This window comes from Pogoniulus pusillus, chromosome 9, assembly GCF_015220805.1.
Source record: "Pogoniulus pusillus isolate bPogPus1 chromosome 9, bPogPus1.pri, whole genome shotgun sequence".
Lineage (NCBI taxonomy): Eukaryota > Metazoa > Chordata > Aves > Piciformes > Lybiidae > Pogoniulus > Pogoniulus pusillus.
Genome location: NC_087272.1, coordinates 39,391,041 through 39,405,198, shown reverse-complemented (window position 1 = coordinate 39,405,198; position 14,158 = coordinate 39,391,041). Strand labels below are relative to the sequence as shown.

General features: G+C 54.8%; 1 protein-coding gene across 1 annotated transcript in view; it reads left to right on the top strand.

Annotated features, from left to right (window-relative positions):
• Positions 1 to 10,846, top strand: part of KDR (kinase insert domain receptor) — a 47,558-nt gene extending 36,712 nt beyond the window's left edge. The window contains exons 23-30 of the mRNA XM_064149290.1: positions 1,026 to 1,148; positions 1,421 to 1,532; positions 2,730 to 2,829; positions 3,039 to 3,144; positions 4,428 to 4,579; positions 6,722 to 6,818; positions 7,770 to 7,858; positions 10,266 to 10,846. Coding sequence (XP_064005360.1) covers positions 1,026 to 1,148; positions 1,421 to 1,532; positions 2,730 to 2,829; positions 3,039 to 3,144; positions 4,428 to 4,579; positions 6,722 to 6,818; positions 7,770 to 7,858; positions 10,266 to 10,491 — 1,005 coding nt within the window. The 3' untranslated portion in view covers positions 10,492 to 10,846. The remainder of the gene's footprint in view (positions 1 to 1,025; positions 1,149 to 1,420; positions 1,533 to 2,729; positions 2,830 to 3,038; positions 3,145 to 4,427; positions 4,580 to 6,721; positions 6,819 to 7,769; positions 7,859 to 10,265) is intronic.
• Positions 10,847 to 14,158: the final 3,312 nt, after the last annotated feature.

The following is a 14,158-nucleotide window of genomic DNA, read 5'->3' as shown; positions in this document are numbered from 1 at the left end:
TGTGATGAGAGGCAGTGCTCAGCAGGGAAATTTCATGGATCACTCCTTGGAGAGTTTCTTGCCACAGGCAGCCTGGCAGTCAGTAGCATCTCACCTGCATCTGGGCCTTCTAGAAGTGCTTCCCTGTGGTTTGGTCCTAGATGTATGCCCTCCAGCAGCCTCTTGCCAGGTCGCCCCTCCAGCAGCATCTGCAGTTGTGGTCCACAGCAGAAGCAAATCTGCAGCTACCTTTGGAACTTGATTTGTTTCTTTTATTCTTTTTTACTTCGAGCTCCTGAGGTTTGAGCTTTGAAGTCTTTGGGTCTCAGAACAAGAGGATGCAGCCTCAAACTTGTGCCAGGGCAGGTTCAGGATGGATGTTAGGAAGAAGTGATTGGCAGAAAGAGTGATTTGCATTGGAATGGGCTGCCCGGGGAGGTGGTGGAGTCACCATCCCTGGAAGGTGGTTAAGAGGAGGCTGCCATGGGTTAGGTAATGAGAAGGTGTTAGGTGAGAGGTTGGACTGGAGGATCTCAGAGGTCTTTTCCACCCTGGTTAATTCTGTGGTTCCTGGTGTCTGGCTAAGCTGTCCTGTGTAGGTAAAGAGGTGGACTTTTGTCCCCGTAGTCAAGATCAGATTGTGTTGGAATCAAATCAGTTTCTCACCGTGGTCTGTTCTTCAGAAAGGGAGTGGGGGGCACAGATTTGAGTCAATCTTAGTGACTCTAAGGGTAATCAGAGCTGAACCTGCTTTCTGTCAGCTCCTCACAACAATTCCTTAGCTAACTTCAAAGGCCCTCTCTGCACCGAGGGTAAACAGATCTGTGTTTGGACTGGGGAACACAGGTCCCCTCGAGCCACATCAGTTGTGACCATCAAACAGGCACTTAAAAATCACCAACTGTTGACACTGAGGGCTCTTTTTCTTGCGAGGTTTGGAGAGTGGCCTCTGGGGGTAGGACAGCACATGTGTGAAAGAGATCAGCCCCGCGGGGCAGGGCAGCGGCAGCAGGCAGCAGCCTGAGGTTGTTTGCTTCTCCTTGCAGTGCATCCACAGGGACCTGGCTGCTCGCAACATCCTCCTGTCAGACAACAACGTGGTCAAGATCTGTGACTTCGGCTTGGCTCGGGACATCTACAAAGACCCAGACTACGTCAGGAAAGGAGATGTGAGTTGCAGCTTCTTTGGTGTTTGAGAGAGATCAGGCACACTCCTTTGTGCAGTTCCCTTGAATGGGTTGTGGGAACTCAGTGTTTGACTAAACTGATTCCTTTTTGCCATGGGGATGCTTCCAGGCCAGGCTGCCCCTCAAATGGATGGCACCAGAGACCATTTTTGACTGAGTCTACACCATCCAGAGCAATGTGTGGTCCTTGAGTGGGTTTTGGGAACTCAGTGTTTGGTTAAACTGATTCATTTTTGCTATGGGGATGCTTCCAGGCCAGGCTGCCCCTCAAATGGATGGCACCAGAGACCATTTTTGATCGAGTCTACACCATCCAGAGTGATGTGTGGTCCTTTGGAGTTCTGCTGTGGGAAATATTTTCACTAGGTGAGTCACTTTCATTTTACTGAGCCATCTTAAGTGGAAATGACAGCATCTAAAGCTAACAGTCCAAGTGTCTCACTACCCTCACTGCAAACAACTTCTTCCTAACATCCACTTTCTATCTCCCCTCTGCCACTTCAAACCCATTCCTCCTCATCCTGTCATTACCAGACCTTGTCAATAGTCCCTCCCCAGCCTTCCTGGAGCCCCCTTCAGACACTGCAAGGCCACTCCAAGGTCTCCTGGAAGCCTTCTCCTCTCCAGGCTGCACAGCCCCAACTCTCTCAGCCTGTGCTCACACCAGAGCTGCTGCAGCCCTCTCAGCATCTTGGTGGCCTCCTCTGCACTGGCTCCAACACTTCCATGTCCTGCTTGTGCTGGGGGCTGCAGAACTGCACACAGGACTCCATATCATTGAATCATAGAATGGTTTAAGTTGGAAGGGAACCTCAAAGCTCATCCAGTTCCAACCTCCTGCAGTGGGCAGGGACATCTCCCACCAGAAGAGGTCTCCTGTTTATTTCCTCCATCAAAACAAAAGGCTCCATTTTCCTTACAAATGTGGCCAGAGAAGGGCCATGAGGATACTCAGAGGGCTGGAGCTGCTCTGCTGTGAGGAGAGACTGAGGCAGTTGGGGCTGTGCAGTCTGGAGGGGAGAAGGCTCCCAGGTGACCTTCTTGTGGCCTTGCAGGATCTGAAGTGAGCTACAGGAAAGCTGGGGAGGGACATTTTAAGCTGTCAGGGAGTGCTGGGACTGGGGGGAATGGAACCAAGCTAGAAATGGGGAGATTCAGCCTGGATGTGAGGAAGAAGTTGTTGAGCATGAGAGTGGTTGGAGCCTGGAAGGGGTTGCCCAGGGAGGTGGTGGAAGCCTGATCCCTGGAGGTGTTTAAGGCCAGGCTGGCTGAGGCTGTGTGCAGCCTGCTCTAGTGTGAGGTGTCCCTGCCCATGGCAGGGCGTTGGAACTGGCTGCTCCTTGTGGTCCCTGCCAACCCTGACTGATTCTGTGTAGGATCCTGGATTTGAAATGCTTCTTCACCCAGTATCAGCATGTGAGGATGTGCCTCATTTACTCATTCCCATCACAGCTAGAAGCTGTTTGCACAGCTAAATGCACACAATTACCTTATTAACCCAAATGCTTTGCTCCCAGAGCTGCAGAATCTGAAGCACTGAAGTTCCTGTTGCTCTCATTTTAGGAGCCTCACCATACCCAGGAGTGAAAATAGATGAAGACTTTTGCAGGAGACTGAAGGAAGGCACAAGAATGAGGGCTCCAGACTACACAACACCAGAAATGTGAGCCTGCTCTTCTTCCCCCTGCTCACATTTACCTCACGGCAACAGCAGTGGGAGCTCCCTGCTGAGATTTTGTGGTGCTTAGGGAGATGGTTTAAGATGAATCTTCTAGAGTAGGGCTCTAGGTTGGCTGTGGTGATCCTGAGGGGCTTTGCCAGCCTGCCTGTGTCTGTGATTCTGTGATGTTTTAATGGGCTTTGTCCTTCCAGGTACCAAACCATGCTGGATTGCTGGCATGGAGACCCCAAGCAGAGACCAACTTTCTCAGAGCTGGTGGAGCACCTGGGCAATTTACTGCAAGCCAACGTCCGTCAGGTACCTGCAGTCTGCTCTGTGGTTGCTAAAGCCACCAGCTGGGTGACAAAGCCCTGCAATGGGCTGCCCGGGGGGCTGTGGAGTCTCCTTCTCTGGAGACATTCAAAACCCAACTGGATGCGATCCTGTGTGTGACCTGCTCTAGGGGATCTGCTCTGGCAGGGGGGTTGGGCTGGCTGAGCTTTGGAGGTCACTTCTAACCCATAATAGTCTGTCATGCTCTGAGCTGAACCCTTCCTGTGCTGCCAGCCACCACGAAGTCCCACAGCTGGGTATTGTCCACTGGAGCTGTTGGGCTTCCTTCACTGCCTGGCAGTCAGGGAATGCTTTGGTAGGGAGAAGGCAGAACCACAGGAGCATAGAATTATCAGGGCTGGAAGGGACCTCAAGGATCCTGAAGGGAGGCTGCAGCCAGGTGGGGTTGGTCTCTTCTCCCAGGCAATCAGCAGCAGAACAAGGGGACACAAGTTGTGCTGGGGGCAGATGTGAGGAGGAAGTTGTTGTCAGAGAGAGTGATTGGCATTGGAATGGGCTGCCCAGGGAGGTGGTGGAGTGGCCGTGGCTGGAGGTGTTAAAAAAACCCAGACATGTAGACATGGCACTTGGGGACATGGTTTAATGGCCACAGTGGTGCTAGGGCAGTGGTTGGACTTGATATTACAAGAGGGCTGTGGAGATGCTGGAGAGTGTCCAGAGCAGGGCCAGGAGGGTGCTGAGAGGCTGCAGCAGCTCTGCTGTGAGCACAGACTGAAAGAGTTGGGGCTGTGCAGGCTGGAGCAGAGGAGGCTCCCAGGGGACCTTCTTGGGGCCTTCCAGCATCTGAAGGGGGCTACAAAAAAGCTGGGGAGGGACTTTTGAGGCTGTGAGGGAGTGGCAGGAGTGGGGGGAATGGAGCAAAGGTGGAGGTGGGGAGAGTGAGGCTGGAGGTGAGGAGGAAGTTGTTGAGCAGGAGAGTGGTGAGAGGCTGGCAGGGGTTGCCCAGGGAGGTGGTTGAGGCCCCATGGCTGGAGGTGTTTGAGGCCAGGCTGGCTGAGGCTGTGTGCAGCCTGCTCTAGGGTAGGGTGTCCCTGGGCATGGCAGGGGGTTGGAACTGGCTGCTCCTTGTGGTCCCTTCCAGCCCTGAGTGATCCTGTGCTCTTAGAGGTCTTTGCCAACTGAAGCAATCCTATGATTGACTCTGTACTAAAAGATCCAGGTTAGCTCTGTAGGACTGGACATGTCTGTCAGCCTTTCTGCCTCCATAACCTAGCTAATGGTTGCTGTTCTTTCCCTGCACTCCACAGGATGGTAAAGACTACGTTGTCCTTCCTCTGTCAGTATCGCTCAATATGGAAGAGGATTCAGGTCTCTCACTCCCAACTTCACCTGCTTCCTGTAGGGAGGAAGAGGAAGTCTGTGATCCTAAATTCCATTATGACAACACAGCAGGAATGAGGTATTTTATAGGGCTGACATCCTACTGGGGCCCCTGGGCAGGTTTTGTTCGTGAAAGGAAAAGGCTTCAGCTGCTTGCTCCATATTTAACCTGCCCCATAGAGATAAGAAGGTGTCTGTAGAGTCTGCAGGCAATATCCAAAGGATCTGCTGGAGAGAGTCCAAGGGAGGGCCATGAGGATGATGAGGGGACTGCAGCACTGCCTGGTGGGGAGAGGCTGAGGGACCTGGGGCTGCTTAGTCTGGAGAAGACTGAGATGGGATCTGTCAGTGTTTATAAACATCTGAGGGATGGGGTCAGGAGGGGGGACAGGCTCTGCTCACTGCTCCCTGGCATAGGACAAGCAGCAATGGATGGAAGCTGCAGCACAGGAGGTTCCAGCTCAGCACAAGGGCAACTTCTTGCCTGGAAGGGTCCCAGAGCCCTGGCACAGGCTGCCCAGAGAGGCTGTGGAGTCTCCTTGTCTGGAGCCTTTCCAGGCCTGTCTGGATGTGTTCCTGTGTGCCCTGAGCTGGATTGTATGGTCCTGCTCTGGCAGAGTTGGACTGGATGATCTCCTTGGGTCCCTTCCAACCCCTAGTACCCTGTGAGCTGTGATCCTGAGATTTTTCCTCCTCCTCACTCCCCTGGTGTTGTATTTTCATTTAAAACAAACTCCACAAGAATATTATATTTGCTCTGGTGCTTCAAAATGCAGTAACAAAAGATTTTACTAATCCAGTTCCAGGAAGAGATTTTTCACAAGGGCTTGCAGGGATGGGACAAGAGGGAAGGGACTGAAACTTGGAGATAACTACCTGAAGGGACATTGTAGCCAGGTGGGGGGTGGCCTCTTCTCCCAGGCAACCAGCAATAGAACAAGGGGACACAGTCTCAGGCTGTGCTGGGGTAGGTCTAGGCTGGATGTTGTTAGGAAGTTGTTGGCAGAGAGAGTGATTTGCATTGGAATGGGCTGCCCAGGGAGGTGGTGGAGTGGCCGTGCCTGGAGGTGTTCAAGCAAAGCCTGGATGAGGCACTTGGTGCCATGGTCTGGTTGACTGGATAGGGCTGGGTGCTAGGTTGGACTGGATGAGCTTGGAGGTCTCTTCCAACCTGGTTGATTCTATGACAGGCAGGACTCAGCACAGCCAGCCTGAAAGCTGGGAAATGAGGCTTTGATCAGCTGAATCTAGTTGAGATTCAACCCCTGCCCTGCCTATGACAGAGGGGTTGGAACTAGATCATCTTTGAGGTCCCTTCCTACCTAACCACAGAATCACAGGATGCCAGGTTGGAAGGGACCCCAAGGATCATCTGGTGCAAGCTTTCTAGGTAACAGTAGGGTTTAAAAATGAGGTGGCCCAGCCCCCTTCCAAAACTCTCTAATGGAAGGCAATCCACTGCTTCCCTGGGGATAGGATTCCCATGGAACTGGCTGTCCTCAGCTCTGTGCTGCAGCTGGCTGCAGATTTCTCTTCTAACTACCAGGGGTTTTAACTCACTCCAGTTAGGAACATCAGTTACTCCTGTTTGACTGGGACAACACCTGGTGTATCCCATAAGCACCTGGGCAGAGAGCTGAGGGTGCCTGTTTCTGTTGGCTGCAGCCCTGCCTCCATCAAAGTCCACTTTTAGTTTCTTTATGCAGTATTTCTCATGGATCTCATCCTGACCAGAGGGCTTCTTTTGGAGAAGAGCCTTCAAGGGCAGATGCAGCACTCCCTGTCCTGATCCCCACAGCTTCAAGGCGTCACTCTGCTGTTGTTGTCCCAGGTCCAGCCGGGGGTCTCAGAAGTGTGGTCCAAAGGCAGAGGCACTTGTCTGTGCTCCAGGCTCCTCTGTTTGTTATACTTCTAAGAGAGGCTTGCAGGAAGTGAAGCCTTCCAGAGCAACTGAGGAGAGGAGCTGTGTTCTCAGAGCCAGCTCTCAGGCTCTGCTCAGAGATGGAGGCTGCCAGGAGCAGGGGGTCAGGAACATGCCACTCTCTAGGCCTGTTTGGTCCTTTTCACTTAGCTGGATAGTTTGAGCTTTGCATAATGTGTTTTGACAAAAGGCCTTAGCTCCTCTGCGGAGAGATCAAAGGATTCTGCTCTGGTGGTGCTGTTTGCAGCCAAGCTGTGGAGGGTGGACATGAACCCTGGTTGTGTGTTGGTTTCTCTGCAGTCAGTACCGACAAGGTAGCAAAAGAAAAAGCCGCCCTGTGAGCGTCAAGACCTTTGAAGATGTCCCACTGGTAACCACTGTAAGAGTTGTTCAAGAGGTGAGTTTGGCTGCCCTGGCTGTGGCTTTCCCTCCTATGGGTGTTGGAGGTTTTTTTTGCTTGGGTGGTTGGGCCTTAGGGATTGTTTGTTTGCTTGGGGGGGGTTGTTTTGGTTCTGTGGAACACAGAATGGGCTGGGCTGGAAGGGACCTCTAAAGCTCCTCCAGTCCAACCCCTTGCACTCAGCAGGGACATCCTCAACTAGATCAGGCTGCCCACAGCCCTGTCCAGCCTCACCTAGAATATCTCCAGGAATGGGCCCCCAAACACCGCCTGGGGCAACCTGTCCCAGTGTTCCACTACCCTCATGGTGCAGAACTTGTTCCTAACATCCAATCTCAATCTGCTCTGCTCTAGTTTGAAGCCATTGCCCTCATCCTGTCCTTGCAGACCTCTGCAAACAGTCTCTCTGCAGCCTTCTTGTAGCCCCTTTCAGGTTCTGGCAGGCTGCTGTTAGGTCTGCCTGGAACCTTCTCTTCTCCAGACTGCATATCCCCAGCTCCCTCAGCCTGTCTTCATAGCAGAGCTGCTCCAAGCCCCTTATCATCTTCTTGGCCTCCTCCTGGACCCACTCCATCAGGTCCATGTCCTTCCTGTGTTGGAGAAGACATCCAGTGACAGAACAAGAGGTCACAGCCTCATGCTGCACCAGGGCAGGTTCAGGCTGGATGTTAGGAAGTTCTTCACATCAGGAGTGATTGGCATTGGAATGTGCTGCCCAGGGAGGTGGTGGAGTGGCCGTGCCTGGAGGTGTCAAAGAGGAGGCTGCATGAGACACTTAGTGCCCTGGGTTAGTTAATGAGAAGGGTTAGGTGCTAGGTTGGACTGGATGATCCTAGAGGTCTTTTCCAACCTGGTTCATTCTGTGACCCTGTGAGGGCTGCAGAGTGTATTTTTTTTATTACTATGATTATTTTTACCCCTTTCCACTTAATTTTCACCCCTTTTCAGGAAAACCAGACAGACAGTGGGATGGTTCTTGCATCAGAAGAGCTGAAGACGTTGGAAGAGAGTGACAAACAAGTGCAAATACCCTTCAGGTAAGGCACAAAGACTTGAACGTGGTCTTCTGCCTGCAGCGTGGCAGGAGACTGATCAGTCTGCAAAAGCTTTTTTAGATGAGAAAAATCTTTCCCTGCTGTATTTCTAAACACACAAAGGCAAATGGGGCACTGCAGGGCTGCTAATCCACAGCTGGTACCAGGAGAGGAGAGGTAATGCTGCTGCTGGAAGCATCAGCCAGCAGACAGGACTTACACTGAAGAGCTGCAAAAGCATCACACAGAATCACACAGACACAGGCAGGTTGGCAAAGCCCCTCAGGATCACCAAGCCCAGCCTAGAGCCCTACTCTGTCAGACTGACCTTAAACCATAGCCCCAAGCACCACATCCAAACCACCCTGAAACACATCCAGGCTGGGTGAATGCACCACCTCCTTGGGCAGCTCATTCCAGTCCCTGACCACTCTTCTCTCCACCAAAAATCTTTTCCTAATATCCAATCTAAAGCTCCCCAAGCACCCTTGAATCACAGTATCACAGAGCTGTCAGGGCTGGAAGGGACCTCAAAGATCATCCAGCTCCAATCCCCCTGCCATGGGCAGAAACACTTTCCACTAGATCAGGTTGTCCAGAGCCACATCCAGCCTGGCCTTAAAAACAGCCAGGGATGAGGCTTCCACCACCTCCCTGGGCAACCTGTGCCAGGGTCTCACCACCCTCATGTTGAAGAATGTCTTCCTTTCAGGCTGCAGGGAGGCTGTAGCCAGGTGGGGTTGGGCTCTGCTGCCAGGCAGCCAGCAACAGAAGACGGGGACAGAGTCTGAAGCTGTGGCAGGGCAGGTCTAGGCTGGCTGTGAGGAGGAAGTTCCTGGCAGAGAGAGTGATTGGCATTGGAATGGGCTGCCCAGGGAGGTGGTGGAGTGGCCGTGGCTGGAGGTGTTGCAGCCAAGCCTGGCTGGGGCACTTAGTGCCATGGTCTGGTTGGTTGGGCAGGGCTGGGTGCTAGGTTGGGCTGGCTGAGCTTGGAGCTCTCTTCCTGCCTGCTTGGTTCTGTGATTCTGTAATATCTAATCTAAATCTCCCCTCAGTTCCCTTGAAGGACCTGAGCTGGGGCACACAACTGAACTCAGTTGTGAGGATCTGTCTGTGATGACAAAGAACACTTTTTTCCCCTCCCCCCTGCCTTTTTTTTTTCTCCAACTGACTCTCGAGGTTTCAGGATGTGCCTGGGTATATTTTGAGAGCATTGTAGAGAGCTTCCACTGTGCAGCTCACAGGAAGCACAGTGGTGCTCTGCTGCTGAGAGCTCACGTATGCCCTCGGAACAGCTTCTCAGCAACCAATTCCAGACAGCTGTTGAGGAGCTGGAAGGTGTGGAGAGAAGGGCAGCAAGGCTGGGGAGGGGCCTGGAGCAGAGCCCTGTGAGGAGAGGCTGAGGGAGCTGGGGGTGTGCAGCCTGCAGCAGAGGAGGCTCAGGGCAGAGCTCATTGCTGCCTGCAGCTGCCTGCAGGGAGGCTGTAGCCAGGTGGGGTTGGGCTCTGCTGCCAGGCAGCCAGGGACAGAAGAAGGGGACACAGCCTGAAGCTGTGCCATGGGGTGATGGTGAGGGGCTTTGCCAGCCTGCATGTGACTGTGATTCTGAGGTGGTAGAGTCACCATCCCTGGAAGTGTTCCAGAAGCTGTAGCTGTGGTGCTGAAGGATAAGATTTAGTGGTCATGGTAGCTGGGGTGTGGTTGGAGTGGATGATCCTAGAGGCCTTTTCCAGCCTCAGTGATTGTGTGTTTAGAATCACAGCATCATAGAATCAGTCAGGGTTGGAAGGGACCACAAGGATCACCCAATTCCAGTCCCCCTGCCATGGGCAGGAACACCTCACACTAGATCAGGCTGCCCACAGCCTCAGCCAGCCTGGCCTCAAACACCTCCAGCCATGGGGCCTCAACCACCTCCCTGGGCAACCCCTGCCAGCCTCTCACCACTCTCCTGCTCAACAACTTCCTCCTCACCTCCAGCCTCACTCTCCCCACCTCCACCTTTGCTCCATTCCCCCCACTCCTGTCACTAGCTGACAGCCTCAAAAGTCCCTCCCCAGCTTTCTTGTAGCCCCCTTCAGATGCTGGCAGGCCACAAGAAGATCACCTGGGAGCCTTCTCCTCTCCAGACTGTGGAACGCAGCTGCGGGCAGGGCTCACGGCTGCCGGCAGGGCTCACACAGGCTTGCAGGGCTGGCACAGCTGCGGGCAGGGCTGGCACAGCTGGGGCAGGGCTCACGCAGGTGCGGGCAGGGCTGGCACAGCTGGGGCAGGGCTCACGCAGGTGCGGGCAGGGCTGGCACAGCTGGGGCAGGGCTCACGCAGGTGCGGGCAGGGCTCACGCCGCTGGCTGCCTGCAGCAGCCGTTGCCCACAGCGCTCTCAGCGCGGTCTCTGCCTGCCTTCCGCAGCACGCTGGTGCCCAGCAAGAGCAACGAGTCCGTCGTGTCGGAAGCCTCCATGCAGACCAGCGGGTACCAGTCGGGGTACCACTCGGACGACATGGACACCGCCGTCTGCTGCGGCGAGGAGGCCGAGCTGCTGTGCGCCCGGGAGGCGTCTCCGCCGCTCCGCCGCGCTCTCGGCCGGGCCCACGCCGGCCCCGCGCCGCCGCCGCTCGCATCGCCCCCGCTCTAGCCGCGCCCGGCGGCTCCGGCGCCCCCGCCGTGTGCCTTTGGCAGCCTGGGGGCGATGGGCGGCGAGGCAGCGCTGCCGGACGCGGAAAGGACACTTGGCTGCCCTGGAGCGGAGGCAGCAGCGCCTGCGCCGGGCCTCGGGGCGCGTTGGACTCGGAACCTGCTGCTGGGGGCCGAGACTGCGGAGCGGCGGCCGAGGGACGGCAGAGGCAGTGCCCGCCGCGGGCAGCCGCGCAGCGTCCAGCCGCGCTGGGCCTGGCTGTGCGGAGTCAGGGGGCGCAGCCCTGCCCCGCGGTTCGCGTTCCTCTCCCCTCGTGGCTGGACTCCAGGAAGGAAGCAGCTCGGCGCTGGCTTCTTGTTCCTCAGTCTGCCCTTTGCTTGCACCTCCACAAGCAGCAACACAAACCAGAAAGGAACCTCCGGCTCAAGGCTTTGGCGTTTGCTGATAGCCTGAGCCTAAACATAGGCTGGGCTAAATATAGGCGGGGGAGCGATGGTCTCTGTCCTTGGCACGCAGCAGAGTTTCTGTGCCACACCTCATGAGCTGTGCTCGCTTGCGAGACTCGTGTGGTGAGGCTGGACAGGAGGGAGAAGGCAGAGCGCTCAGGCACGGGTGCCAGGGGCATGCTGCACCTCTGGGCATGACCCTTGGTTCCCTCTGGCACCTTTTAGCTGTGCCTGCTTCTGAGCTAGCCCAAAAGGGCTGCAGAGAACACACCTGCTCCATAGTGCCAGGTCAAGAATCACAGAACCAAGCAGGTTGGCAGAGAGCTCCAAGCTCAGCCAGCCCAACCTAGCACCCAGCCCTGCCCAACCAACCAGACCATGGCACTAAGTGCCCCAGCCAGGCTTGGCTGCAACACCTCCAGCCACGGCCACTCCACCACCTCCCTGGGCAGCCCATTCCAATGCCAATCACTCTCTCTGCCAGGAACTTCCTCCTCACATCCAGCCTAGACCTGCCCTGGCACAGCTTCAGCCTCTGTCCCCTTCTTCTGTTGCTGGCTGCCTGGCAGCAGAGCCCAACCCCACCTGGCTACAGCCTCCCTGCAGGCAGCTGCAGGCAGCAATCAGCTCTGCCCTGAGCCTCCTCTGCTGCAGGCTGCACACCCCCAGCTCCCTCAGCCTCTCCTCACAGGGCTGTGCTCCAGGCCCCTCCCCAGCCTTGCTGCCCTTCTCTCCACACCTTCCAGCACCTCAACAGCTCTCTGCAATTCAGGAGCCCAGAACTGGACACAGCACTCCAGGTGTGGCCTGAGCAGTGACAGGTACAGGGGCAGAATCTGCCTTAGGAGCACAGGGAGCCCTGTGGTCTCGGTGGGGCATCCCAAGGGCACTCGACCTTCTCACCCCCCCCTCCCCTCAGCTTCCACTGTGCAGCCTGGGAGCCTGTGTGCAGCAGCAGAGCTCTGGGCCATTACAGTCCTGCCAGTCTCTGGCTGGTTTCATGGCAGCTTTGACTCCTCTGAGTGGCAGGACCATGACCATGCCTAAGCCTTGGCCAACCTCTTACCTGCGCCCTCATAGTGCCAGAGCTCTGCTGACAGCCACAGTGCAGGCTCCAGGGTTTAAAGCTGCAAAGCTATTTCTACTGAGATTTTTTTTTTTGGGGGGGGGGGTTGGGTTTGTTGTATTTTTTGGGGGGGGAGGGTGTATTTTTATATTTTTTGGGGGGTTGTTTGTACTTTGCCCTGCTGTCACATGCTGGGAACCACGGATAGAAGGCACATACACTATTTATAGCCTCTCTATGTAGAAATAAATGTAATATATTCAAATATAAATCTATATTATCTAAGGGAGATTGTACTGTTCACCTTTTTGTATCAGGGGTGGGGGGGAAGCTGGGCTGTAGCACTGCCAGGGGCACCACGCTTTGGACAGCCAAAACTTTTCACTCTGTTGAGAGGATGAGGATTTAGAGGTGGGGGCTGCAAGCAGACCTCTTTAGAATAGAATCAGAGTGCCAAGCAGGTTGGAAGAGAGCTCCAAGCTCAGCCAGCCCAACCTAGCACCCAGCCCTGGCCAATCATAGAATCAAGCAGGTTGGAAGAGAGCTCCAAGCTCAGCCAGCCCAACCTAGCACCCAGCCCTGGCCAATCATAGAATCAAGCAGGTTGGAAGAGAGCTCCAAGCTCAGCCAGCCCAGCCTAGCTTGATCACATTGGGTGATTCTGTGCTCCACAACCTCCCTGGAGGTGTTCAAGGCCAGGTTGGATGAGGCCTTGAGTGACCTGTTCTAGTGAGAGATGTCCCTGCCTATGTTGGGTAGGAACTGGCTGAGCTTGGAGCTCCTTTCCAGCTTAAACCATTCTGCGACTCTGTAACCTCTAAAGTTGATTCTGTGATCAATCACAGAGTTATTGGAAGTGAGGACAAAACTTTGCTGTTGCTTGCATCTCTCTGTTGGCTCCAAGGCTGGAAGCCATAGCAGGCTAACTTGCTCAGCCTTCAGCTTCAAAGCTGGAATCTGCTGGGTTTGTGTGAAGCCTTCCCAAACTGTGAATCATCTGAGGTCTCTCCTCACCCCTGGTGCTTGAGTACACATCCTCCCTGTGCTGCCTCACAGCTTGGGACCTCACAAAGCAGCAACCAGGGCAAGGAAAACAAAGTTCACTTTTGTCCTCCTTGACTGATGAATTTATTAGGGATAGAAGTTCACCAAGGCAAACCTATTCCTTTGGACTTCAGCCCTGGATGTTCATCCTGCCTGGCTGAGAGCTGCATTCTGTGTCATAGTAAATGTGCTCAGCTCTTCAACTGCTGTGACACTGGGGCTGGTTACATCCCAGGAGGTCATCAGGAAGCATAGCAGGAGCTTGGAACATGTGGTGCTGACCAAGACCTTGGCAGCAAAGGGAAGGAGCTGGGCAGTGGAAGCTTGGGAAGCTCAGGATTTGTTGCCCTAAAACTAGACAATGTAAAGCCTGATCCCTACCCAGGTTCAATCAGCTGTTGGAGGCAGCAGGTTGGTGCTGCTCAGTGTTCTGGCTGTCTAGACAGCAGTCCCTGGCTGCCACCACTTGGCTCAGAAGGGGGTTTAAACTGGCAGAGGGGAGATGGAAACTGGATGTTGGGAAAGGGTTCTTGACAGTGAGGGTGGTGAGGCACTGGCACAGGTTGCCCAGGGAGGTTGTGGAGCACAGAATCACCCAATGTGATCTGTGATCACATTGGGTGATTCTGTGCTCCACAACCTCCCTGGAGGTGCTCAGTAACCAGGTTGGATAAGGCCATGAGCAACCTGTTCTAGTGGGAGGTGTCCCTGCCTATGTTGGGGGGTTGGAAGTGGCTGAGCTTTGAGGTCCCTTCCCACCTAAACCATTCCATGAGTCTATGAAGTATCAGCTTGGTAGGCTGACAGGTTATGGTGAGGGATTGCTGCTCTCTGAAGGCTGGGGAGGAATAAACACATTCAATCTCCAGGCCCAGCTCTAGCATCAGTGGGCTGCATTAGAAGGGCTGTGGTGAGTAGATGGAGAGAGGTTCTCCTGCCCCTCTGCTCTGCCCTGCTGAGGCCACATCTGCAGTGCTGTGTCCAGTTCTGGGCCCCCCAGTTCAAGAGGGACACAGAACTGCTGGAGAGAGTCCATCACAGAGCCACACAGATGTTGAAGGGAATGGAACAGCTCTGTTAGGAGCAGAGCCTGAGGCAGCTGGGGCTGTGC